Source organism: Sylvia atricapilla, chromosome 3, assembly GCF_009819655.1.
Source record: "Sylvia atricapilla isolate bSylAtr1 chromosome 3, bSylAtr1.pri, whole genome shotgun sequence".
Taxonomy (NCBI): domain Eukaryota; kingdom Metazoa; phylum Chordata; class Aves; order Passeriformes; family Sylviidae; genus Sylvia; species Sylvia atricapilla.
In genome coordinates this window covers 44,223,104-44,247,841 of record NC_089142.1, presented here as the reverse complement: position 1 = coordinate 44,247,841, position 24,738 = coordinate 44,223,104, and the positions used below count along the sequence as shown (strand labels likewise).

The 24,738-nt window shown below is 41.9% G+C and overlaps 1 protein-coding gene across 2 annotated transcripts in view; it reads right to left on the bottom strand.

Annotated features, from left to right (window-relative positions):
• SOBP (sine oculis binding protein homolog) overlaps positions 1-24,472 on the bottom strand; it is a 111,824-nt gene extending 87,352 nt beyond the window's left edge. The window contains exons 1-4 of one of the 2 annotated variants that reach the window (XM_066315215.1): positions 24,172-24,472; positions 14,902-15,040; positions 12,866-13,051; positions 628-779 (exon numbers count right to left, since the gene is read on the bottom strand). In XM_066315215.1, the coding sequence (XP_066171312.1) occupies positions 628-779; positions 12,866-13,051; positions 14,902-15,040; positions 24,172-24,267 (573 nt within the window). In that variant the 5' untranslated portion in view covers positions 24,268-24,472. The remainder of the gene's footprint in view (positions 1-627; positions 780-12,865; positions 13,052-14,901; positions 15,041-24,171) is intronic. The other variant, XM_066315214.1, reaches the window with a different exon arrangement.
• Between the last annotated feature and the right edge of the window lie 266 nt (positions 24,473-24,738).

Genomic DNA, 24,738 nt, shown 5'->3' with positions numbered 1-24,738 from the left:
GATGGAGTTAAATTTAAATTGAGTAGGAGGTGTTTTAACGTTACTCTTGATGGTCTAACATTGCTTACCCAAACCCAAAATCTGTATGGTGTCTGAATTTTGTAGCAATTTTTAATAAGTTATTAAAAAATTATACACTTTAAAAAGAATGAAACTACAGCTCACTAGTAGCAGTGAAAGGATGTCCAGTATTGTGATGGGACTGAGACTTAGGCCCTAAAAGCATTTACCCACTGGCCATGATCCCAATGCCATGGGACTTGGTGGCACTGTCATACACAACCTTTCTCTACTCTATTTCTTTGATACTTCCTCTTAGTTGTAGATGTGTAGGAAGGATCCTGAGACTCTAAGGCCTTATGAGTCTTCAGAGTCTTATGTTAATGCTTATTAGTATTTAAATTCCCTGACTCTCACAAAACCCAAGTATCAAGCTGAGAGAAACTGAAAGAAAGAAGGTTAGTAAAGGGCTGACAGTCCAACAGACAATACAGATGGAAAGTGGTGGGACTAGGTGAAACAGAGAAAACAAAAGAAAAGAGTTTCTATTAGATGGTGAATGAGACCCAGGCTAGGCCTGATTAAAGCCATGTCTATGCAGGTTACATCTTTCCTTATTTCTCTTACCTTGTTTCTCTTGAAATATGCTCTTCGGCAAGCTGCAAAGCACTTCTCGCTGCAGAAGCATTTCACTTCACTTCCCATACTCAGGGAATAGCGCTTGATTCCAACTTTCTGGCACCAGGCACACATTATTTGTACATTTGACACATCATCTTCTACAATAAAAATATAAGAACAATGTTTACATGAGATGCAAACACCCTCCTCAGACATCTGCACACTTACTCTTAGATACAAGCAGCACCAGCTCATCTTATTTCTAACTCCCTCACTGTCAGAGAGCAGAACTGTGCCTGCCTGTGATCACCAGCTTCGTCCTCAGGCAGCCAGTGACCTGTGCCAGCCAGACTCAGCAGATTGGCAAAGCTTCTAAAATGGCTGGAAAAGATGATTAGCTTCAAAAATTGTGCTCTGCTGAAAATGTCTGGAAATCTCGAGAACTTTTTAGCACACTAAAGAGCACACAACTCTTTATTAAACGAGTAACCAAGGCTGAAGGTTTAGTGGGTATTGCTGCTTTGTTCTTGTTACTTACAGTCTGCTGTAGTGAGTCCCTGAGTTGCTCTGCCCAGCAAGCTGGTGATAAAACACAGCCAGAGAGTGCTGCACCAAGGCAGGTCTCTAACACAAGCCCTCTTCTAAATAAGAAGGAACATAAAACACTCCTTTTCTGTATTATTTTGAAATTACTAGCACACAAAACAGGGAGCTTTTGTGTGAATTCAGCAGTCACAGAAACATAGACTTGAGCAAGGCAGAAGTTGCAGCACTGTGGCAAAATCTGCCAGGTTACTTTTCAGTCATTACAACTCATTGGTCAAATTTTAATTCAGGCAGAGTTCCTGAGCCTCTTTCAAGCTCTTCTCTAACATGTGTTACAAATGTGGCATGTGTGCCTTCTGCCATGTAAAAATACCCTAGAGCTTATTTACTAATGTGCAGTAATATTCTTATGTGGTCATCATTCCCACCTCAGCTTCACAGACAACAGCAGTGAATAGTTAAGCCTTTTAAACAGATCAAGTCAATAAGTCAACAGGAATCTTTCTGACATAAAATTCAGGATTCTTCAGTTCTTATGTCCAGTTTATGATACTGAATGTGACCTTTCAGTTACAGACAGCAGCCATTGTCTAACTTCTGGGAAAAATATCCCTGGAGACCAACTGTTAAAGCAGTTCCTGGTCCATGAGCTGTGGAGAATTCATAGTTTAGAGATTCTGTCATGCAGCCATCCTATTTCCCTATAAAGGATTTGTTTTTGAAGCTACGCTGTCATCGTTCTGTAAAATTATTGGCAAACTAATTTTTAGCAGAGTGATTTGGCTCCTTTCCCTGACTATCATAACTCAGAACTACGTGCTGCATTTTACTCACCTTATTGGAATAAATATTGCCAGTTTAATAACTTTTTTCCTTCCACAAATTGTGTTATGATTTACAACTACAAATAAAATTCTACTATGTAAAATAATGACCTTTTAGTTTTAATCAGACTGTCTACCTTTAAATCTATATTTAAGGCAAGTTATAGCACAGATTTGTGTTTAATGTATTGTATCAATTACCCTTTAGAGTGGGCTTTGCTAGTATTATAAGCGCCTGAAGTGAACACGAAGGGAAATCAAAACAATTTGGCCAAAATTATCACCAGTCATCTCTAGGGTCAAAAAGCTTGTCCTGAGCTGTAACAGCAGCCAGGCACACAGGCTGCTGTGGTGGTTTTGCACGGGGTCATTGCTGCTTTCTCTGGTCTTGTCCAGGATGCCAACTACTCCAGCACAGCCCAAGAGCTCTTCCCCCATTCTTATCCTGAGCCATTTGAAGTACTTATCTTTTACAAAAGGCACCCTGATTCAGCTTCTTTTGCACCATAATAAACCAATTCCTTACAGACTGAACCTGCCCCTTTGAATGTACCAGGACAACAGGAGATCCTCTGAATCAAAGGAACCAGATAGCAGACTCTTGTTTCAGATAACAGTAACATATATTCCCCTACTGATAAGAAGTATTTTATCTCTGGAAAAGAGATCTACCAGTGATACCTTTCTAATAGCCTTCATGTCTAGTGAGAGGAACTCTCATAAATGAAAAAAGAATATTACAGAGCTGAAAGAGAGTTCATTGACAAAGTAGGTGCTGAAGTAGCTCTTTTTGAAGCAGGTTAGCTTGTCTGGGGCACAGTTTTTAAAACACAGAGATGCACCACTGGGATTCTCAGGGGCTTTCATGAGTGATTTGAGAGGGGGAACACCTCAGCTGTCATTCAATACCTCTTCACTGATTCACATGAAATGTCTCCCATAGATGATGAGATAGACCCACACAATTCTTCATTTCTAATTACACAGGCTCCCAGCAGCAACTGTTTACACGGAAAAGCCACATCCGTCACCTCTCTGCACTTTTCTGCAGGCAGTTATGCAGGACAGTCAGGTTCAGTCCACCTCCTTTACCAAAGATCCTCTAAGATACATCCTGGCAAGGGGAGGAGAGGAGAGGGAGAGGGACTCTTCTGTGTCAAGTTGCTGTCTTGCAATGCCCTGCCCAGCAGAACTTCACTGCCATCTCACAGAGAATCCTTTGAAGCAGCATGGCTTCACTTGTGGTCCATGCATCTGATGCTCAAAAAAAAAAAAATAGCAGAGAACGGTCTGCAAACTACTATCTCCAGCCACTGTATGCACTTCCAGAAAGTGATACATGATATTCAGGAGGCATCATCAATATTAGTCAAAATGGTCATCATTTTGAAAGAAGGAAATAGTCTAGCTACATACAAAGAACTCAAACTATTTCTCTATTCTACTCCTTTCTTACCCTAGTCATCAAACAAATGTAATCCTTTCCATTTCATGGTAACAGCAATAATAGAACTAGAATAGCAGCAATAATAGAACTAATCAATCTAACAGACTCAGGAACACTGCTACAAAAGGATTAACTGAGTATGGCCATGTGAAGCAGCCAGGAAATAGAAGTACTTCAGAAGCGGGTTCAGAGTACACACCTCCTGGGACAGGATACTAATACATCACTTTTCAAGTCATCTTTGCTCCCTCAGGTGTACATTTGCCCAAGTCAATTTTTGATGCAGCTCTAACTTTTTGTAATGCAGTTCATCAAGTGAAATAGAAAACATCCGGTATCACGTTTCTATGGACCATCAACCGGGTACAGCCCAGCGGGAGGAAAAACTTGATCTAAAATCAAATCCTTTCTTTCAGCTACAAGTGATGCTAAGAATAGCAGAGAAAGGAAGCCATGCTTGCTACCTAGGAGAGTACAGAGCTGTGCCCCATGGGTGTGGAAGACAGCTGGGGACAATGATAAAGGTCCAAACTTGACTGTGTTCTTTCCTCCTTCATAGCGGTTGTGGTAGAGATCTTAACAGACCTTGTGAAAAGAACCAATAGGCATGCTTTGTTACAGTGTATTAAGCTTAGGGACCAAAAATCAGGACTGCACATTGGCAGAAAGTATTACCTCATGTATTTCTACCAGCAGTGAGAAGCAGAAATGTGGCCTCAAAACATTAAGATTGTGTGAAATAAGAAAAGACAGAGTCTCGGGATTTAAATGCTGTCATCTGCTAAACACAAGTTGGAATAATCTGAAACCAGAAATTCATATCTTGCATTCCATTCAAGATAAAATTGTTCTCACTTTTTCACAGACCTTTGTTTTTCAAGGCCAAATTCTTTGAAAATCACTTTACCAGATTCCTGCCCTGCTTTCAGGAAAATGTATCAAATCCCTGTTCCTAGAGCGCTCAGCTAGAAGAACTTACTGCTAAGAGATCGCAGGGAAGCAGGAAATTTCAAATCCAGTAGTTTAAGACTGGTTATCTGTCCTCAGTCTTTATTCTAATCTTTTCCTGATTAGAACTGCACTAAGAAAGCTCCTCCACAATAATTACACCAGTTTATTGCATCAGCAGTGGTCTCCTTTGCTCATAGTCAGACTATTGCTAGTAGTCTAGCTTAGCATATCTGCTTAAAGTAACATGAGCTCATCCTGACACCATGCCTACATCCATCATGTGAGCTCCCACTGGAGCAGCTCTTCTGATGAAGATCATTCACCATCACTTTTAGGACTCATATAGCTATGCTGACACATGTTTGTAAAGTACAAAAATATCATTTCCAAGTCCTGGCACAGATAATTTTGAAGTGAAAGAATATACTTCTTAATAACTGCTTTTTTTCCCCCCCTCCATCTGGGCCTGGACCTTAACGACCTGCTTTTGCAAAGTGTTTAGCATGTTCTCAGATCTGTCACACTCATGACAGGTAGCATGGGCACTGTTACAGGTGAGACAAGGAGGAGATGGGACTGACACAACAGAATAGTAACAGGAGGACATTCATATTGCTGTCCTCTGTAATTAGACCAGGTAATAGATAAATTCTTTCTACGTCCTGCACAAGATCTAAATTTCCAGCTTCTACTTTTCTGAGTTCTCAACTCTTCACAGAGAGACATATTGTGGGAGTTAGAATATCATGTTTTTCTGCCTCTGGGTTGTGTCATTACAGGTGGAAGAAGTACTCCCTGCACCCACCACACAGATACTGTTCAGTTGTATATCCTTGTGGTTTCTATCCTGTGTATTTTTCATAATGAACAATGCAACAAACACGGAGTGTTTGCAGTGTTAAATCATGTTCCCAAAGGGAGTAGTTTGTATAACAAGATAAAATTATCACATTATAATAACTAAATATGCATCAGTCTAAAGCATGCTTCAATTAATCATCAAAAGTTTGCACCGCCTCTTTAGGTCTTAATTAAGCAGAATGTTTGGTATTTTTTTTTCCTTTCAAACCCGTGTGAAGGAGCTGCAGAAAATTGTTCCTCTTAAACCCAGTGAGCAGCAGTTTACACTAATCGATCTTATATGGAGCCATAATTTAAAGAGGTGGGGGGAAGTGAAGGAAGGCAATGAGTACAATGGAGTAAATCCATCATGAACAGCCTTGTCTCTTTATTTAAGCAAATCAGAATGATCTGTGGTGTTTAGTGCAATGTTCCTAAAATCCCTACAATTCTAGAATTAAATCCTGATCAGTTTACTAAGTTTTAGGTTGCAACACTCTACTAATACTGTTTTGAACTGAGATTTATCTTCTCTTTTAACTCCACCTTCAAAAAGTTGCATGAAAATAAATGCAGCTACAGCTCTAATCCTGCGTATTATGATGATTCAAGGGCAGGTACTCCAAAACCTTTACTTTCCATATTTCCTTGCAAAAAATTCAGCAGGAGATACTCAATTCTCTCAGCAGGAAGATAAAATATCTCCTGAAGGTGCCCAACCACAGTAGTGCTCTGCAGAAGGAAGACCAGGAGCACAAAGTGTTTGGGACTGAGATCTCAAGTACAGCACCTGGACTGAGTGAGCTTTTGTGAAACCTGTACCTTGACTGTGGTTGTATCCATGATCTGACACAAAAAATACTTTGGCATCCCATCCCTCTTCCATGTCTCCCGATCAACCAACTCATCTCTGGCATGAGTTTTCTTCCATCACACTATCAGAAGCCATGTCTCTCCACTACTACTTTCATCTACTTTTCTCTCTTTTTCTCTGCATCCCATCCCCTCACACAGGCAGTTTGGATCCCAGGTTTTCTGGAATATAATAAATAATAAGGGCTATAACAGCCCTTTTACTCTGAGCTGGGAACTGGGCTCAATCCACTGGCATATATATATATATCTTTAAATATTTTAGCTGCTTTCACTATTACTTTCTAATGAAAAGCTGCAGAACTTCCTTCTTAAAAACTTTAGATCTCAACTTGACTTGAGTATCTGCAGCAATAACAGTAAGGGCTCACTGTTTCCACTGGGACCTGCCAGGATTTCAGAATTGGATAATTCCGAGTTACCCGCCTGCTGCTCCTGAAATCCCAGAACACCATTGAAGAAAACCAAGTAGCATGCATTCAGATTTTTCATCCCCAAGTAGTTCCTGAGGTTGTTGATGCTAAGCAAGGCAGAAGCACCATTACAGTCAATTTTCTTACACCTGAAATGCTTTACCAACTAATCTCAAACTAAAAAAGGTGAAAAAAAACAACTCCTGAGACATTGCTGCAGACCCCCTTGTGATACCACCTTAAGCACGGATCCTCTAAACAGATGGAGCATGTGACAAACTTAAGGTTAAAAAGTACCTTAAAAAGGTAATTACCAGAGGAAGATTATAGGGCTGACAATAGAAAGCTTGCTGCAGCCATCGCTATGGAAATATCAGAGCCTCTACAATGCTTCCTTTTAAGGACCAGTCTCTTTAAGTTCACTGCTCTGCCAATAAAGCAAAATGTCCCAGCCCCTTTTTAAAAAAATCATTTTGAGGAACGAGGCCTGCCTACGTTTTCTATGCATGAGCTGAGGCACATCCTTAAGCGTAGTTCAGTAGGGACTGAATGCACAACACAAAAGCTGGCATTTAGGCAGGTTTTAAATGTGCAAACAAAAAAAGCACCTATTTCAGCTAACAGAGAGGGAATTCCCTGTATACTTTGAATATATGCTATTAAGGTGCATACATGGACATGGTTTTCTTTTTAGCACAAAGGAAACACTTGGGCTTCCACAGAGAGCAAAAGACATCAACGGTGGGCTAGATGGGGCAGGCATTCTGGCAACCACTGGCATTTAAAAACCCAGGCAGTGATAACCCTACGATCAGTGTCAATCTGATGATGTTTCAAACTGAAAACAAGAGAAATAATCTGAAGAGTAGCGACTATAGAATTTGTTGCAGTGGTCTTTATCAGAGGGCAAAACCTACAGTTAGAGAAAGTTAGAGAAATTGTAATGCTGTTCAGCAATCAGAAGATATTTGTGAAATACTGAGGAGGGATCCAGAGCACAGTAAAAGGAAAGTCTCCTCCATATACAGACTTAACTAGATCTGATTATGTGGTCTTTACTTAAGGAAAACTGCTGCTCGGTTCTGCCTGGAATCAAATTTCTTGCTACTGTAGTAATAGATCCAATTCCTCAGTGAATTTTGACAGATGATCTTGGAATTCCTTCTTACTGGCCTGCTAAATACCATTCAGAACATCGTTTATGCTTTCAGATTCCTCCAATGCAATTTAAATATTGGGAGAGGTTACAGCAGGCTGCTCCAGGATGTTTGTAGGGCTGGAACTCTGCTTATTCCTGTATGCTGCACAAAGTTACTCATCTGCACTTGTACTTACAAAATCTCCTATAAACTTTAATTCTAAAGCAATGCTAAACCATAACAGAAAATCACTAACTTCCTTCTATAAAATGACTAAATACTTACTTCAGTATTTGAATCTGATATTTCTTTGCCAGCCTAGGTCACAGGCTGATTTTACAAGTCAGCACTGGAAATTCTTCTCCTTGAAGACATTTTGCCTCAGCAGATACCATTCCTCCAGCCCGGTCCTCCTTCACCTTCACAAGTTTCTGATAACTTCTGGTACAACTCCAGCCATTATAATTTGGAACCTAACATTATGTCGAGACACACATCTGCGGGCTGTAGGATTTATATCCCCTTTCCTTCTCCAAATGTACTCGGTATCTTGTAAAAACCTTGGGAGGGAGCGTTATTTTTCCCTTGTACTTTTTTCCTCTGTGGGAAGCTCAGTCAAGTTCATGACATCATGCTTTCTGTTTCTCCTTCCACTGCGTCCCTTGGCAGTGACCTACCCTTGCAGCACAGCATCGCAGGAAGCCCGTTCTTGTTTGGGATGCTCAGAGCAGCCAACGCACTCTGTGCATCACCTGCACACAGAAGGAGGCAGGAAAGGGAAGGATTTTGTCGACCCTCATGCTCAAAGGACAGACCAACCAGCAGCTGTACCCCCCTACCAAGGCCATGGGGATCACAAAATAAAATAAATCAAAGCGCACTCAAAGAAATGAGAAAACTGAGACACCATAGCCTCCAGCAGGTGCCAGGGGAAGGAGGCAGCTTGTTCTCACCCGCATTGAAAGAATTTTTTGCATTCTTCTTTGACTACTCTTGATTTCAGCCTTCCCTCATCCCAGTAACAGGAGTTGTCCAAACTTGCCTGAGCAAAAGGGCAGAGTCACCCTAAGTGCCCTCTCAAATTTACTCTAGCATTAAAGGCTGCAGAACAACAGAAGGTTGCATGTTACATACTAAGGTCATATACCCCACACAAATCTGGCGAGATATTTAGTTCTGGGTCATTCCAGGCTATTGCATTTCTGTTCCTCTCTATTTTTATGTGACTTTTAAGTTGGAAAAAACGACCAGCCAACCAAACAAGTAAAAAAACCCACCAGCCTTCTTTACATTGCTCTGCAGAAAATAAGAACCTTTTAACACCAAGCAGAACTAATCTTAGGATTGCTTTGGTGCAATGGGCTGTACTCAAGACTAACCCTGAAGATCCCTCAGAATCTGCTACCAGACCCAAACATAGTTACCAGCATGCTGGGCAAGATGGACTCTTACCAGCCACAAGGAGACTCTTCCATCAACCCTCTGGAGGCTGCATTGACTACTTATATGCTTCCAGATGCAGGCTGGATGGCTGATGTTGACTTTAAAAGTCACGTCTGATTTGGCACTGCTCCAGTGTGGTCTGTCTGCCTGGTGCTGCAGATCAGGGGAGTGCTCTTGCAGATAGCCTCCCCATCTGAGTACTTGCATTCTCCTGGTGGAGGCTTCCCATGACTGGATTTAGTATCCTCCACTGACACACCATAACTTGCGTCTGTAGACACTCAGTGCACCACAGAGGGCCCATGCATTTAACTCAGCCTTTTTTGGGTCAAGTTATGAGGTACAGCAAGGATAGAGTGGCTTTAGTGGAGCTGTTTATATTTGGTTAGTAGAACCCTAACGTTTTCCAGAATCATGTAAGCAAGTTGGAACCCAACATTTCCTTTGACTAAAACAGAAATCTGAACATAAAATCTGAAATCAGAAATCTGAAAATAAAATTTTAGTCAGACTGCTCAAAATTATTTCATTTTCAAATAAAAAAAAAATCAAAACAAAAAACACTTTACTACAAAATAGGCATGAAGGGGAGGAAAGGTAATTTTGTTAACTCTTCAAGGTTTTAGCCTGGTCATACAAAACACGAATGCAAACAGAATACTTGTTCAAAGCTCTCCAGCACGCTCAAGGAAAACCTGGTTCCCTGAAATCTTCAATGACAGCTTCCTCGACAGTTTAGGATCAGCAGTCCTTCCTCCTCTTTTTCAAATTGATAGCTGTTTCTGATAAAGCATCACATTTGCCTTCCTAGAAATCCTGTTTCCCTTGGCTTCCAGACTGTGTCTTTTTACCTCTGCAATTGCTATGCCAGTGCACATTGCTGAGTATCCTTCTTTCTCTTCAGGTTTGTGAGCATCCCCCATGCTCTGCTCTCCTTCCTCTTACCTTTGTTGAATCTTATCAGCAAAATTATTCAATAATTCAATGGATCTGCTTAGCCTCTTCAGACCATTACACTCCTGTCCAAATGAATACCTCAGCCTGTCTCTCTGACACCTCTTTACTCATGCTGACCCTTCTGTTCAAGATCAATACAGCAAGAATTAAAGTCTTAATAATTTCTCCCTGAGTGCTCACTCCATATTATTTGCTCAATAAAGATGGACTGCACCATCTTTCCTGTTCTTCAGGTTCATGATTTAGGTATCATTTTCACCTGTGGGCACTCCCTTTTGAGCTATGCTGAAGTCTTGTAGATTTTTCTCATGTACAATATCTAAAAGCTTTCCTCAACCATTCACAAATTCTGAACTAATTCCTAGCCTCCCAGTCATTACAGTGCATTCCTACCTGGTGTTCTCTGGCCTGTAATGTAACTTTGCCCTCTCCGTGTCCACACAAAACATGCTGCAAAGATCCCTTTTTCTGCCCACCATTTTAACCTCGAAACCTTCTCTTGGCCTCTTTCTGCCTCTCTGTCCTGTCCCCTTCTTTATTTATCCACTCAGACTCGGATAAATGCTTTGGTGCCTGTGGCAGGTCAATCATAGACTGTTTGTCTCCCATGCTGAAAATGTTGGCCTTCACCTTATTAATTAATTATGTGAGTCTAATCATTTGCCTGCTCAATTCAAAGAAGCACCTTTGTGCTGTTTCCAAAGTCATCCCCTATGCTTATGAGGGACTCCAAAAAAACATCCCCAGAGTTACTCTTGTCTGGCTTTGTATCACTCTGAAGTTTTCTGCTTTGATGTAGTGCCCATAAAGCAGTGTCAAAGTGCAGTGCCAAGACCACTGCCTCACACACTGGCTCCCCTGGTGCCTTTGTACTCCCTTTCCTACCAGTTGTTTCTTGCCAGGCTCTTCGGGGTGATCACGGCTAGGGCACCTACACTCTAAGATAAAACAAAACCATTACTACCCATGCTTATTGAAAATCCCACAAAGGTGGTGATTCTCCTCCCCCTCCAATCCTCCCAAGCTCTGGTCTCTAAAGCAAAGGTGAGATAAAGGTTCATCTGCTCAGAAGTCATGGTAATCTAGTGCTCATTACCAACCACGGGATAAAGTCAGAGGAGGCAGAAATTATGCATTCATATCTCCTGTGCAGGTACAACAATGATATTCATTGTTAATGAATTAATTAAAACCTAAAGGTGGAAAACACTTATGAAAAGCTCTCTCTACATGTTACCCGTAGAGGTACATTTGAACACACAATCATATGTTGTAGGTGGACAGGGAAAGAACAGAAGGCAGTTGACTTGGCCAAGATTCCCTTGTGTCCACTTAACTACTGTTGCAGTAATTTGTTTTGCTACTTCATAGTTCAATCTCCTCCTGCTTATTTGGTGTCATAAAACTCCAGCAACTGTGGCAATTTGCACAATGCATGCTATAGCCTTGTGTTCATATACCACAAATTCAGCATTCTGGATTCATTTGTGACTCAGATTGGAGGAGAAAATAGCTTGGGATGGCACAAGCCCTTGATTAAAGCTTTAGGGCCAAATCAACAACAGCTGAGGATCCAGCCCATATGGCCTGAGATCTTCAGCTGTGTAAAGGCTGCAGGAATGGACCCAAATAGCTTTGGTAATTAGCAAATATCATATAAAATAGATTGAAAGTCTTTGGCAAAGAGTGTGTATTGAGTAAAATGTGAAAATTATTCATAGCATATTATATACTTCTTTAGAGATAAAACTCAATGGCATAACAATAATTTAGGAGGGGCAACTGTAGTCTATTACACACCCAACAACAGACAAACACTTTCTTGGATCAATCAGTATTTTACAGTAGCATTCAGACAGTATTACAAAGTGCAGAAGTGACCATCCAACACCTGGGACCTGATCCTACAGGCAGGTCTGCCTCTGCAGAAGCACCCTGGCACCTGCTGGCATATCTTCAGCCCTGTGTGTGGAGAGCTGATGTTCCTGGGTAGGAGTTGTAGCATGTCACCCTGTATTCTTCAGTGCCTTGGTCACTCCAGAACAACCACAACACCACCCAGAGATGCCCACGGAAGCAGGACTCAGCCTGCTCCTATCAGGATTCGTCAATTTTCACACCGTGTGGAGCAGTAAACAATAACACAGCAATTAATCACCCTGGTGCAGCCATAAGAGCTCCTTTCACAGATTACAGCAAGCAGCATGCAGAGGGGAATAAATCATTTTTCATGCAAACTCTGAGGAATGGCATGTAAGAAAACCACTCCTGATAAAAATCTAATGAAAATGTAAAACATCTCAGTGCAGTCTCCTGGGCAGAGTCAAGATCATATTAAACCCTTGAGAGACAGCGGTCAGGGATTTCAATGGGAATCATGAGACAGTTTTCCTAATATGAGCTTGTTAACCTGATATAAAGACATGATACTGATTTGACAGCTTTGTCTCTTTCACTGTTTCCTTCATGTAGCCTATTTTTAATTTAATAATCTTCCATTAATTTAGTTAAAGGCTTTATTCGCCAGAATAAAATGTTTTGTTTTGTTTTGTTTTTTTTTTGTCCTAAAAGCAAATGCTGTTGAACTGCTGAGAGCATAATCCAGCATGACAAGTTTGTTGTCATTGCATTTGCAGGAGTTTTTCAAGAATACTACAGTGATTAAAAGCCACTCTCCCACTCATTTCTGAAGTTCTCTGTACTGGATTTCAATCATTTGGAAATCAGCCCACTTGCTAAGACACCGTGATCCAGCGATCTCAGGACGTTATCAATAACAGTAACCATTTCTACATGTTCATTAGGATTTACCTGCTGGTGGCTTTATGAAAGGTGGTGGAATTAATGGGACAATAATAGGTACATTCCCATGATCCTTCGACCCTGCTGGTGAGTCTGATAGTCCATTTCCTGTGGCAAGCCCTGGATAGCTTGGGTTTATATTGTACGGTGAAATAACACTGTCCTCAGGTAATTTTGGTTTTGGCAAAGAATTTTCTGCAAAACACAAAGAACACATTGTACAGTATGACACATAAATTTCTTAAATAGTCCTACATACTTTCACCAATCTCTTCATTAAATTACTTACCCTAATACAAGAATAGTGCACAAAAACCCCGGGTATTTTCCCTTTCAAAGAAATTGATACTTTCCAGTAATCGACAGAAGTGTTCCATTTTTTTCAAACCTACACTTTCTTTTTGCAGAAGGTAAAAGGTGGGATTATTTTGTCATGCATAGCCTTAGCATGCCTGATTTAGTCAATGGCATCCTATTCTTGTAATTCATTTCTATTGTTTGCGTGGTGATCACACTCGGTGCGCTGTGACTTCACCAGCACAAGGAGCATGAACTGAAGAATAAAAGAATTCCCATTCTCTATAAATAATATGAGTAGTAATAATTTAAGGAAAGGAATTTAAAGAAAGGAACAAAATATTGAAATCACAGCAAAGTGTGCATAAAATTATGACAGTTATTATTCTAATTCTTTAATCCCAAATCACCACAGGATTCTTATTTGTAGGAATTTCTCTAATCTATGTCAGCCATGGGACTCCCTCTTCTCCCATCGCTCAGAAAAATAAATGTGCTTTTCCCCCTTCCAAAAACTGCATACACCAAAAATTTCTACCTATCACAGGCATTCAATATCTATGGTACATAAAACATATGATTTGTATCATATGCCTATAAAAAAAGAATGCCACAAATTTCATCAAGCATAGACTGGAGCCAGTAATCATTCAGTAAAAGACATAGTTATTAAAACAGAAATAAATTAAGTGCATTACTACACAGGCACAAGTTTCTTCAAAGGTAGCTTAATGACATTATGTTTTCAATGAAAAATAAATATCGATCAGCAACATTGTTATAGAACTAACAAGCTGCAAACATTCAATTTTAACCCAATTAAGTTGTTCCACCCTACCTCTAATTTTTTTTCCCCTTTTTCTAGCCATCTGTCCCTCAGCACTGGTCTCTCTGGTGCCAGGATTCATTGCAACACTCACTGAATACAGTGCTGCTGTTGGCTATCAGAAAGAAAACCCAAACTCTACTGTGTCCATGAACACAGTACAAAGTAGCACTCCAAGTGCATAAAAGTTGCTGGAATTTCCTCTCTTAACCTCACTTTTGAGGAACTCCTGTTGGGTAAGTCAAGGTGCAGCAATTTTCTACTCTTCTCCTTACTCTGATTACAAGCCCCTATCCATTCCCTGAGAATGAGGAGTCAGAAGGCAAAAACTGAATGACTGAACAAACCAACAGGCGCTCATCCTTTACCTTTTGAATCACAAAGATTCAGCAATGTCTCAAACAAACTCCACCCATGGAAAATTCTACCACGGTGCAGAAGACAGTATAGTACAAACACAGATGAGAAGCCTTTTGTGAACATTCACACCTGTTCCTACATGTGTAAATATTCCAGTTTAAAATCTTTCAACATTTTAAAACTTTGTAGGCCAACCAGACTTAGTATGGGAAGCAAAAGGGTCCCTTAAGGCCACCCTGCTAAAAAAGTACTCCCTCCTTTCTCCATTTGTGAGTAGTTTATTGATACCACAAGCACACGGCTTCCAACTGACACATGAAAGGCATTATTTGTGAAGATAGATATCAATGTATAACAATATATCAATACACCAACAGCAAATTTGTTAAGTGACTTTCCTTGTAGCCTATCGGCTTCCCTGTACTACGAGGTACTCTCAGATATTTTTATGTAAATCAACCAAGGCACAAGCAGCAGAACATGCTTCACAATCACCACCAACCAGACAGGTTGAGCTATTAATCCTTCTTTACGTGAACACAGAAATGTGAAGTCTTGTTACCTTTGAGAACAGAAATGTGCTGGCGGCTTTCCCCATCTGCTGAATAGTTCCTGAATTCAATATCTTCTCCATCTTTCAGTTCTACCTTATCATAACCATACCAGCCAAGGAGCTCATTCATAGTGTTTTCAGCAAAGTTCTGAAAGAGAAAAATTACCTACTTATTTATGTAATCAATATCCATTTGGAAGGAAGGGAGGACTGCATAAATCGAACCATATCTGTGCTACATGAGGAAGTGTCAGGTTTGGCCCACCTCCTCAAAGACTAATGTTCATTTCATAACTCGAGTGCATAAAGTGAAATGCATTTAAATCTCCGACTGGCACATGTAATTATGACAGAGACTCATATGTCTGTAATTTAAAGAAAATGAAAAGGAGAGTTATTTATGACTTTTGCTCTGACATTCAATGTCAGAAATATTTTAACATACATTCCTCACACAAACTTGTCTGTGTTGCCATAAAATATTTAAGACTGCAGCAAGAGAATAACAGAAAACCAGGATTTTTTTTTTCAACCAGCAGTTAATCAATCTTACTGCGTTACAGCCTTTTCAGCTGGAGCAGGTCACTGACACAATTACAGTTCCTTGAGGTGCCCATGAACCAAATCAAATAAAATCAAAGCAGACGTTTTTTCTCAGTTATAAGCCCTTCCATAGTTGAAACACTTAAGGATTCTTCACAGTGAAAGCATTCTACCATCATTTTTCACACAAACGTTTCTTATATTTCTTTAAGAAAACCCTTCTCAATTTTCAAACCAGTACTTATTTTCAAACCAATTTCCAAGCAGCTGAGTGGTTACATTTTATGTTTGTATGGAAATGCTAAGTATGGAACATGACTGTCATAACCCTCAATTTTTATTAAAAATATGTCCTCTAGGTCAGGAGGCAAAAATATTTCTGTAGAAAATGCTCATTACTGGGCCAGGAGATTGAGTGGAGTAAGTTAAGAAATCTGCAGCCAGGCAACAAAGCTTTCTGAAACCAAATACTGCAACAGAGCTCCACAGCTTATGGATTTAGGAAACTACCAAAGGAAACCAGCTAATGAATTATTGCAATGGCAAAGATCAGTTCCAAGTAGTATGACAACTACAAGTTGAAACAAAAAAGCCACACACAGAGCCTTTCTATTTGGTTCCTGCAATTTTTTTTTTATTAACACTCTACTAAAACAAATTCCAAACTTCATATTCCTCCAAAATCTTGACTTCTAAAATAATGCTTCTGATAAGCACTGTCTCCCAGGACTTTGGCAAAGGAGTAAGGAGAACACAACCCCAATTCAAGACAAATGGTAAATGTCAAATTTGCAGGTTGCCAGATTTTGTCTAGTAACTGCTCCAGCTTAATTTTTGAGTGGGAGAAAGTCTAATGATAGAACACAGCAATTCTCCAGTCATTTAAACAAATAAATAAAATTAATCAGATGATAATTACTTTTGAATTCAAAGCTACAGCAGGCGCTGTGCCCCAGAACCTCAGAGCGCTGCACTGCTCCTGGCTCATTCATCACACCAGATTACATAGGTGTTCCTGTCACTCAAGGAGCACTGTAAAGCAGCTATAAGCAATAAACACAAGCAATTTGTACTCTTCCAAGAGTATCATCTGTGCAATTATGCTACAAACACATTTCAGGAAAAGAAAACCCAGAACAAAACCCCAGAGCAGACCCCCAAAGCATCCATTTCCTTTGGGGTTTTCCCTTTTGTATTTTCACCTTACCACGGATGGAAGTCACAATTCTGTGGCTGTCGTGTGCAGCCTCAAATTGCTGGAAAATATTCCATCATCTCATCTCTGCTTCTAGACTCGGCATTATGATATCTGAGTTATGTCACTACAACAGTTTTCAATGGGTACTATGCAGTGTAAATGTGGCTACCTAAATCATTTGAATGATGCAGTGTTGTATTTTAATTACTAGCAAAGCGAAAAAAAATTCTAAAAGTTGTCTTTCTTTTTTTTTCTTGGTTTGGGGGGTTTTTTTAAGCTTTTTAGAAAACTTTTCTCTTTGTCTTCAAGAGTCTCAATCCACTAATCCTGTTTGTTACCCATGTGAAGCCAATAACAAAATGACCTGGATGTGGGGAGTCAAATCTCACCACTGTAGCTCACCCAAAATGACCTGAAAGAGCCTGTAGAGGCCCAAAGGCAAGATCTGCCAGCTTCCCTCGCTTTGCTAAATTTCAACTATGGAGACACAGCCCTAGAGACTAATCTAGCAAGGTACAGACCAACTGACAAGTCTTACTGATTTAAACCCCATGCAACCAAATTAATTGAGTAGCTCTAAATTTGTCTCCTGTGGATGCTTTGTGTTTTATTTGTGCTGCTGATCAACTCAGACAGTGAATAATTTCTAATTGCTTGTCAAGGAATACATAAGCAAGGTTGCACATATGTTTGTTTTTTCCTGAAAATTCATGTATCTGTGCCTTCGAAATCTAGTCAAAATGACGGTTGTGTTTGTAATGGCACCAAATTTAAGTACCTTTCACGTCTCATTTAAACTACCCATGATAAGTGATGCACCAAAATGAACATTCATACTGACAAAAAATATATTGGATTTCAAAATCACTCATCACAGAGATCTGACTTTTATAAATCAAATTAAATCAATGGGGTCTTTTCTACTAACTTCAATGAGAGTTGCATGAGGCGGCATGCCAGCAATAACAAAAGTAAGCACCTTTTTAACACTAATTTCCCAAAAAGAGTGCTTGGACTGTAAACAAAACAAAAACCCAAGTCATTCTCCTCCATAATTTATCTTACCTACTACAATGCTGCAAGTCACCCTTAATACCATTCTCTCAGTGACTAGCAGCCAGAGCTCCATTACACCACACTTTATGCACAGCAAACAGAAAGCATGACCCCATCCTCAGCAAGCTGTCAAACCTAAGAAATATTTTTTCCACACTGACTCTCTTGCAGAGATGGGTATCCAAAGAACATCACCTTCTCTCAGGCTCCTGACTGCAACACCCATTTGCAGAGATGTCTAACACCCTGACAGTTGAGATCATGCTGAAGCCGCTGCCCTGAAGCTGACCAGTACTAATTCATTGTTTTCATGTATTTTCCTTTCTTCCATTTCAATTTTAGACACAGTACACATGGATTCAAGACATGGTAACAAGACTGGATTTGTAAAGACCAGTGTGGTGGCAATAGTCAAAACACAAATGATAAGATAATTTTTCTCTGTGTGAATGCAGGGGAGAGGGGAAAGAAGAAAAAGAAAATAGTAAGAGTGACAAAGACCAGTTCTTGGTGAAGCTAAGGAAAGGAAGAAAGCATATTAATACACAATCTGTACATGCAGAGCTGAATGTCACTGAAAGACATAGAAGTTTCAAAGGTTTAGTGAAAGGAAAGGTGACAATTATAACATTGAGGCTTGAGAAAAGCAGGAATGTGGACTCAACATTGGAGCAGGAAAGCAGAAGCAGCAGTGATGACAGGAGCCAGAGAAATTGCAAGATAATAGACCTGCCAAAGACCAGGGAGAAGATGTGAAGGTAGGTGTGGATGACCAGATGGAGGATGCACAAGGAGCTGCAATTCAAAGCTTTGGCAGGAACAAGACAGCAGAGGCATTAAGGTAGTCCATGCCTTCTTTCAGACTCATTCCCCAAAAGGATGTGGAGTGTCTGCAGGATGAGGCTGCCACCCCAATCCCACTGCTGTGCCAAAGGGCTGGAATGACATGAAAGACAAGCACAGGGAGAAAACCTTGCTCATAATCAATAAAATCTCAGCTCAGCAATCGCAGTGCTAAGCTGGGACCCTTACATGCACTCAGCCCAAAGGGAGCCCCACGGCAGAGGCCCACAGATTTCATTGCAAATGTACAGCATGGAGCCTAACTTCAGCCAGGTGTGGAGGCAATGCTCAGTCCCCTGTGCAAAAACAGAGACCGAGCCCTGGTGCCACCCACAGTGTGGGTCAGCATCATAGCTGAGAAGATAACCACAGAAATCCTGTCCCACGTCCTTCCCTGCTCATTCTGCCATGCCATTCACCAAGCAGACAAGCTTTCAAGACCACAGTGGAAACACCAGTCCCGTCTGCAGCTGCCAGCGCACCCAGGCAGTTGGTTAACATCCCACAGGAGCCAAACCTCCTGCTCTTCTCTAACTGACAGAGCACCACTACAGCTGCTGACTGCCCGAGCAGTCACTACGGCAGTGGCACAGCCAGCTCCTGCCTGCCAAAGAAACTGGCCGAAAACGCTCCGGTGGCCCCAGTCACACACCACAGCCAAAGCCCTTCCTTCCCAATAGATGGTAATTCAGCTTTTGCCCACTGCGAAGTCCCAAACCACTTATCACCACTGAGGGGCAATGTGTAATTGGCGTGTTTTAACTGAATGATTCCTCTATTCTTGTACTCCACAGAAACATCTTCCCTCCTGGAATGGCCAGGATAACTAACTGTTATGCTCATTGGTATTCCTATTTGAATTTGCTCCCTATTCCCCTGAAACATGAAGAAGACTGTGTTGACTCACTAGACTGCAGCTACCCTCCTTTCTGAGTCTGACTTACATGCTAGGCAGTAAAAATATAATCACATTTATTCCCACTTTAGGATTCATTTCATCGTAACAGTACACCAACATTTGATTTTTTACATTACAATGCATCATTCCCCCAAATCTTTGCTAATTAATACATTCTCAAGCTATGCTATGCATCTCTTTCCATCTTAGATCCCCTTCTCGATGAACTTCATTCACAGGGGGCAAGGCCTGGCTTCACCGAATGAGGCCTGGAAAACACGGAGGCAGGAAACACAGGGGAGAATGGGTCTGTCAGACTCATTTTCTTCTAGGTTTTACTGCTGAATGTTTATTTCAGATCTGGGAGGAAGCATAGTGGCTCCATTCCATTTCCTTGCCTGCGTAACCTACTCAGTGCAGAGCCTTACGAATTCACTTTCACTGCAGCAAGGAAATAAAAATGTTTCTAGTGGCACTACACAAACTTGGATCTTTTTTTCCAGCCCTCACATTCTTTGCTTGTTTATGTTGTCGCCATACTAAATTCTATGATTAGACCTTTACACTATCAGAAAGCAAAATTCCATGATGCTTTACTTTCCTTTGTCCCCCCATGTACGTTCGGTTCTGTATAACCCACTTTGTTTGGGGAAGCACTATTTCTGCAATGCCCTGCCAGGTGAGTCTCCCTGTGCAGACAGACAACTCCTTTGCAGCCATCCCACAAAACTTTCATGCATACTCCACAGAAAAACCTTGGTCTCTTGAAGTAATACAATTGATAAAGTCTGTCTGCTTTTCCACTTTCCCGAAGATATTTTTTTGCTTTTCAGGAGTGAAGGGAGGAGTTTCCCTGGAACCTTCCGAGCGCTCTGACCAAACCGGCTCACTCCAGGCACAGCGCTGCTACGCCTGCTTCACCACTTTCCTCCTTCTGACAGTAGTACTTTCAAATGCCAAACAGGGACTATTTAAACACCAAACTGAAAGATATTCTGATGAGTTTAGTGTTATATGATAACAGATGGGTCTGCCCTAAGCTTTGGGCAGCAGAAACAATGCCCAGTTTTAGCTACAAATTAGTTATTGAGAATATTTATGGACACCAAACTCCTTGGGCACATGGAGCAGCCCTGTGAAATTACAACACAAATTAACTGCTTACCTTTCAACTGCTAGAGACACATGGATACATTGCCTCATCTGTGCAGGAGAACTTCCAGTGCAATTCAGTGCTGGATGTAACCTCCCTTCACAGCACTGCAGAGCACCTAGCTATTCCTCCTGAGCAGCACTGCTTCCTGACAGCAGGATGGCAAATGGAAATAAGCAGAGGAGAGATGGATGGGGGATCCACCACTGTGCCTAGACAAGTGCATTCATTGACTAAACTTTTACAAATATTTTGATCCTAAAATAGTAGTGGCTTCCCTGATGACAATAGGTTTGGATCTATGAGGTGTTCTGTTACTCACCAGCAAGTGAAAAATGGCACCAAACTGAATTTTAGAATAACTATCTGCTTTTCTTCCAAGGCACGAGGTGAATGCTACCTCTGGAAGAAAAACTGGAAAGTCTCATCTGAAGGAGGAAGGAGGACAAAAGAAAAAAACAACTAGAAAATACCAAAGAGTGGCTGTAAAGGTCACAGTGTAACAAAACAGTTCCTCATGAATATATTTTTCATTGAAACGTAATATCAGAAAACTGTGCAGAGTCATGTACTTTTTGCACACAACATTGTATCAAATTAAAATTTGTAATAACCATCGTGTACATTAGGATAGCGATAACAAAAATGTAACTCAATATCTGGCATAAGGAAAGAGTGAGCAACCTGAATATCCACCCAGTCATGTTAAAACCAAGCTGTGACACTACTGTTGGAAAACACTAAAGCAAGCAGTGAGGTGTTGTGATCCTTCTCGAGTAAATATCTGACTGTATCAAACAGCAAATCTCAAAGGAAGTCTCTGTGATGAGGTAATATTATTGCTCATTCATAGTGCCTTGAATTTATGGTACTTAAAATAGACACTTGTACCAATGGCCTTTTATTATCCGAAGGGGGGAGAAAAAGAAATCACATATACACCAGTCCTTTTTCTTTCTGCTAGCAAAGGGAGGCAATTCGATCCAACGTGGGCTGAAACCTGAGTAGGTCACTGTACACCATGATAAAATTCCCTAACCCCTGAGCCAAATTTCCCTGAGGGGGCCCTCCTACTTCTACTTTACTTTCCAAGCTGACTTTTCCATTCCGTCTCTCGTCTTTTCCTCCCCTTCATCTCTTTCATTTCCCCTACCTTAAAGCCTTGATATCTGATCTGCTGCTGATACTCAGGTTACAGTTTTTACAGCTTAGGCTGTCTATTGCTGTATACATTCCTTTCTTTCTGCTCTGCTGTGATTACTTACCAGAGCTTATTTTACACTGGTCCAGATGAAAGCAGTTCAGATGAAGGGAAACAGTCAGCCTGTTTGAACATTACAGATACAAACTCACACAAGGGCACATTGTGCTCCCTCTGTCATTTCACTGCAAACCTTTTGCACACTGTAACCAATTTGTTACATTATTGTATTCTCCGGGCTTATTAAGAACAACTAGATGTCTCAATTCATCAGTAAAGAAAAAAGGTAAATGATCGCCACAGGATTTTAACTTTCTCAACCAGCCAAAAATTCAAACTACTTCTTTTTCCTCCCCGCTCTTTTTCCCTTCTTAAATGATAGCAGTCAACTGTCCTACTAAAAATGTACAGCATATATAGCATAGTTTATGCTGAAAGGTGGGCTATGGAAGGTTCTGCCATCAGCTGTCTCGCTCTCAACCAGAAATTACACGGGTCCAAAAATGTCCTTTCTACACACGTTTAGTTTTTAAGTCAGCTGAAATTTTGAAGTTCCTAACGTCAAGCAGTTAGCCATGATTAAAAAAGAGAAACCCTCTACACGAAGGTTAATGCCAGTGCTTAATACCAAAGCATTAGTTCAAAATTGTGTAATTTTTCTCCTTCACACAATGTTGTTTTTGTTTCTTCCTCACCCTTTCAGACAAACATCTGTTATACTGTAGAAGAACAACTATCTCCCAAACCGCTGAGTGTGCCTGCAGCCAAAGTAAACAAAACAAACCCAGAGGATCCAGCACAGTCAGCCTTTATATCCAGCCAGGATAACATTTCACATGTTTTGATTAAAATTAGCTAATTTGTAATTCTAGAACCTATGAAACTTAAAAGCTGCAATCCATATAGATCGCATTAGGCGATGCTCCGAGGGGCCAATGCCCTGTACTACAGACCTCTGCAGTCCTCAAAACTATGTGGGATTACAATGAGCTCCGGTGGCTGCACAGAGCCCTCTCCGAAAATAGGATGTGTCACATATCTCACAAAGAAGGATCCCGCTCCTCTGGACTTGAAGCTACTGCAGTTTGTTTCCAAAGAGATGCACCGACACATTATTTTGTTTGTGCCCCTAATACTACTCTCGTCCTCATTTAGTGCACACAGAAGAACTATGTACACGCTCCTTACACGGGCAGCAAGAACAAGAACGCCTGCCTTGGGCAGGAAAGGGCACCTCACCGAAATTAGTGGTGTGCAAAAGAGGGGAGGGGACGGCGCATTCCCATTTAATTTCATATGGGGAGATCAATGTTCCAGAAAGCAAAGATATTTTCACTAGGCATCATGCATATTTATACACTCGCGCCTATATAGTGTACATACTATGTGAACGAGTGACATTTTCCAGGCTGTCTTCCACTTACAATCAGCCTTTTAATAAATGACATATTCAAATTAAATCTCAGCTGCTCTATCGCGTAGCTAGACTAGGCTGTTTTAGTCACTTTATCTGCGCATTTAACAGCAGTAAGTTCAGCTGAAGTCTAGCAATACATTGTTAACAACTCTGGGGAATTAGAGACCTCAAACAAACAGAAAACAGAGGCAAAAAGTAGGACCGGTCCAGCCTGGAACAGCGACCTAACGATAAAAGAAGTTCCAAAATAGCGGTTTTGTGCCATCGCAGCCATCCCAACATCTGGAGCGGCCGCCGGAGCACAGCTGGAGTGGCACCGGTTCCTATCGGGCGGGACAGCCCTCCGCGCGGTAAATACACTTCCATCAAAAGCAGCCCTCGGACAAGGCACCTTCCAGCGACACCTCTGCGCTGCCGTGAGCCGCGGAGCGAAGCGGTACAGCAGAGGAGGAGGCGAGAGGAAGGAGAGAAAAGGGGTCTCCGCGCTCAAGTGCGAGACTGATGCACGGCTCAGACCACAACGTTTCACTTTGACAATTTAATTACATAGTTGCAGCTGGCTGCTGGAAAAAAAAAAGGACAGAAATACAGCGTTTAAAAGAGATCCCTTTCTTTCCTAACTTTGAGGGCTTCCCAGCTACCTGAGGGGGTGGCTATAGAAAGAATGAAAAAAAAAAAAAAAAAGAAAGGAAAAAAAAATAAAAAATAGGCTCATCATTGGCACCCGAGGAGCTTAAAAGCCCAAGGAGAGAGTTATTTTTTTAAAAAATAAATAAAGCTGGTCAATGAACAGGGTTTCCAGCCTGTGAATTCGTCTCTGTTTGCAGCCCAGGAGGCGGAGTTGAGACACATTCAGTGCATCCTACAAAAAAAAAAAAAATGACAAGAGATCCTTTCTTATTTCATCTCCATGCTCGGAGGCGGGGGGTGCGGGGGGGACCCCGCTCCCGTCCCCATCACAGGCACCTACCTTCATCTCCTCGTTGATCTCCCGCTTCACCGGGTGAGCCGGCTTCCTGCTCCTTTTATTTTCGGGAGGTCTCCCTTCTTTCTCCATTTCTGCCATTTTTTGCGCCTACTTGGTGGTGGTGGTGGTGGAGATGAAATGGCTGCTGGTGCTCTGGGGGGCCGGGAGGGGCGCGGGGGGCGGCGGCGGCTCTCAGTGGTGGCAGGCGGCGCCGCGGAGGGCCCGGGGGGAGCGCGGCGGCGGCGGCGGGCGGGCGGGGGGCGCGGGCGGGCAGGGGCGCGGGTGCCCCGGCGAGTCAGCCATCTTCTGCCTCGCCGCCGGCCCGCATGGGAGCGGCGGGGCGGGCGGGCGGGAGGCAGCGCGGAGCGAGCCGGCCCCGCGCCTGCTGTGGCGCTGCTGGCGGGCTGCCGCGGAGGGGGCGGCGGAGGGAAGGGGGAGGCCGGCCCCGGACCGCCGGCGGGCGGGGCTTGCCGGCACCGAATCGGCCGCTGCTGCCCGCCATGGGAGCCGGCGAGGGGGGAGGCGCCGAGCACCGGGCGGAGCGGAGCGCGGCGGAGAGGAGGGGGCGGT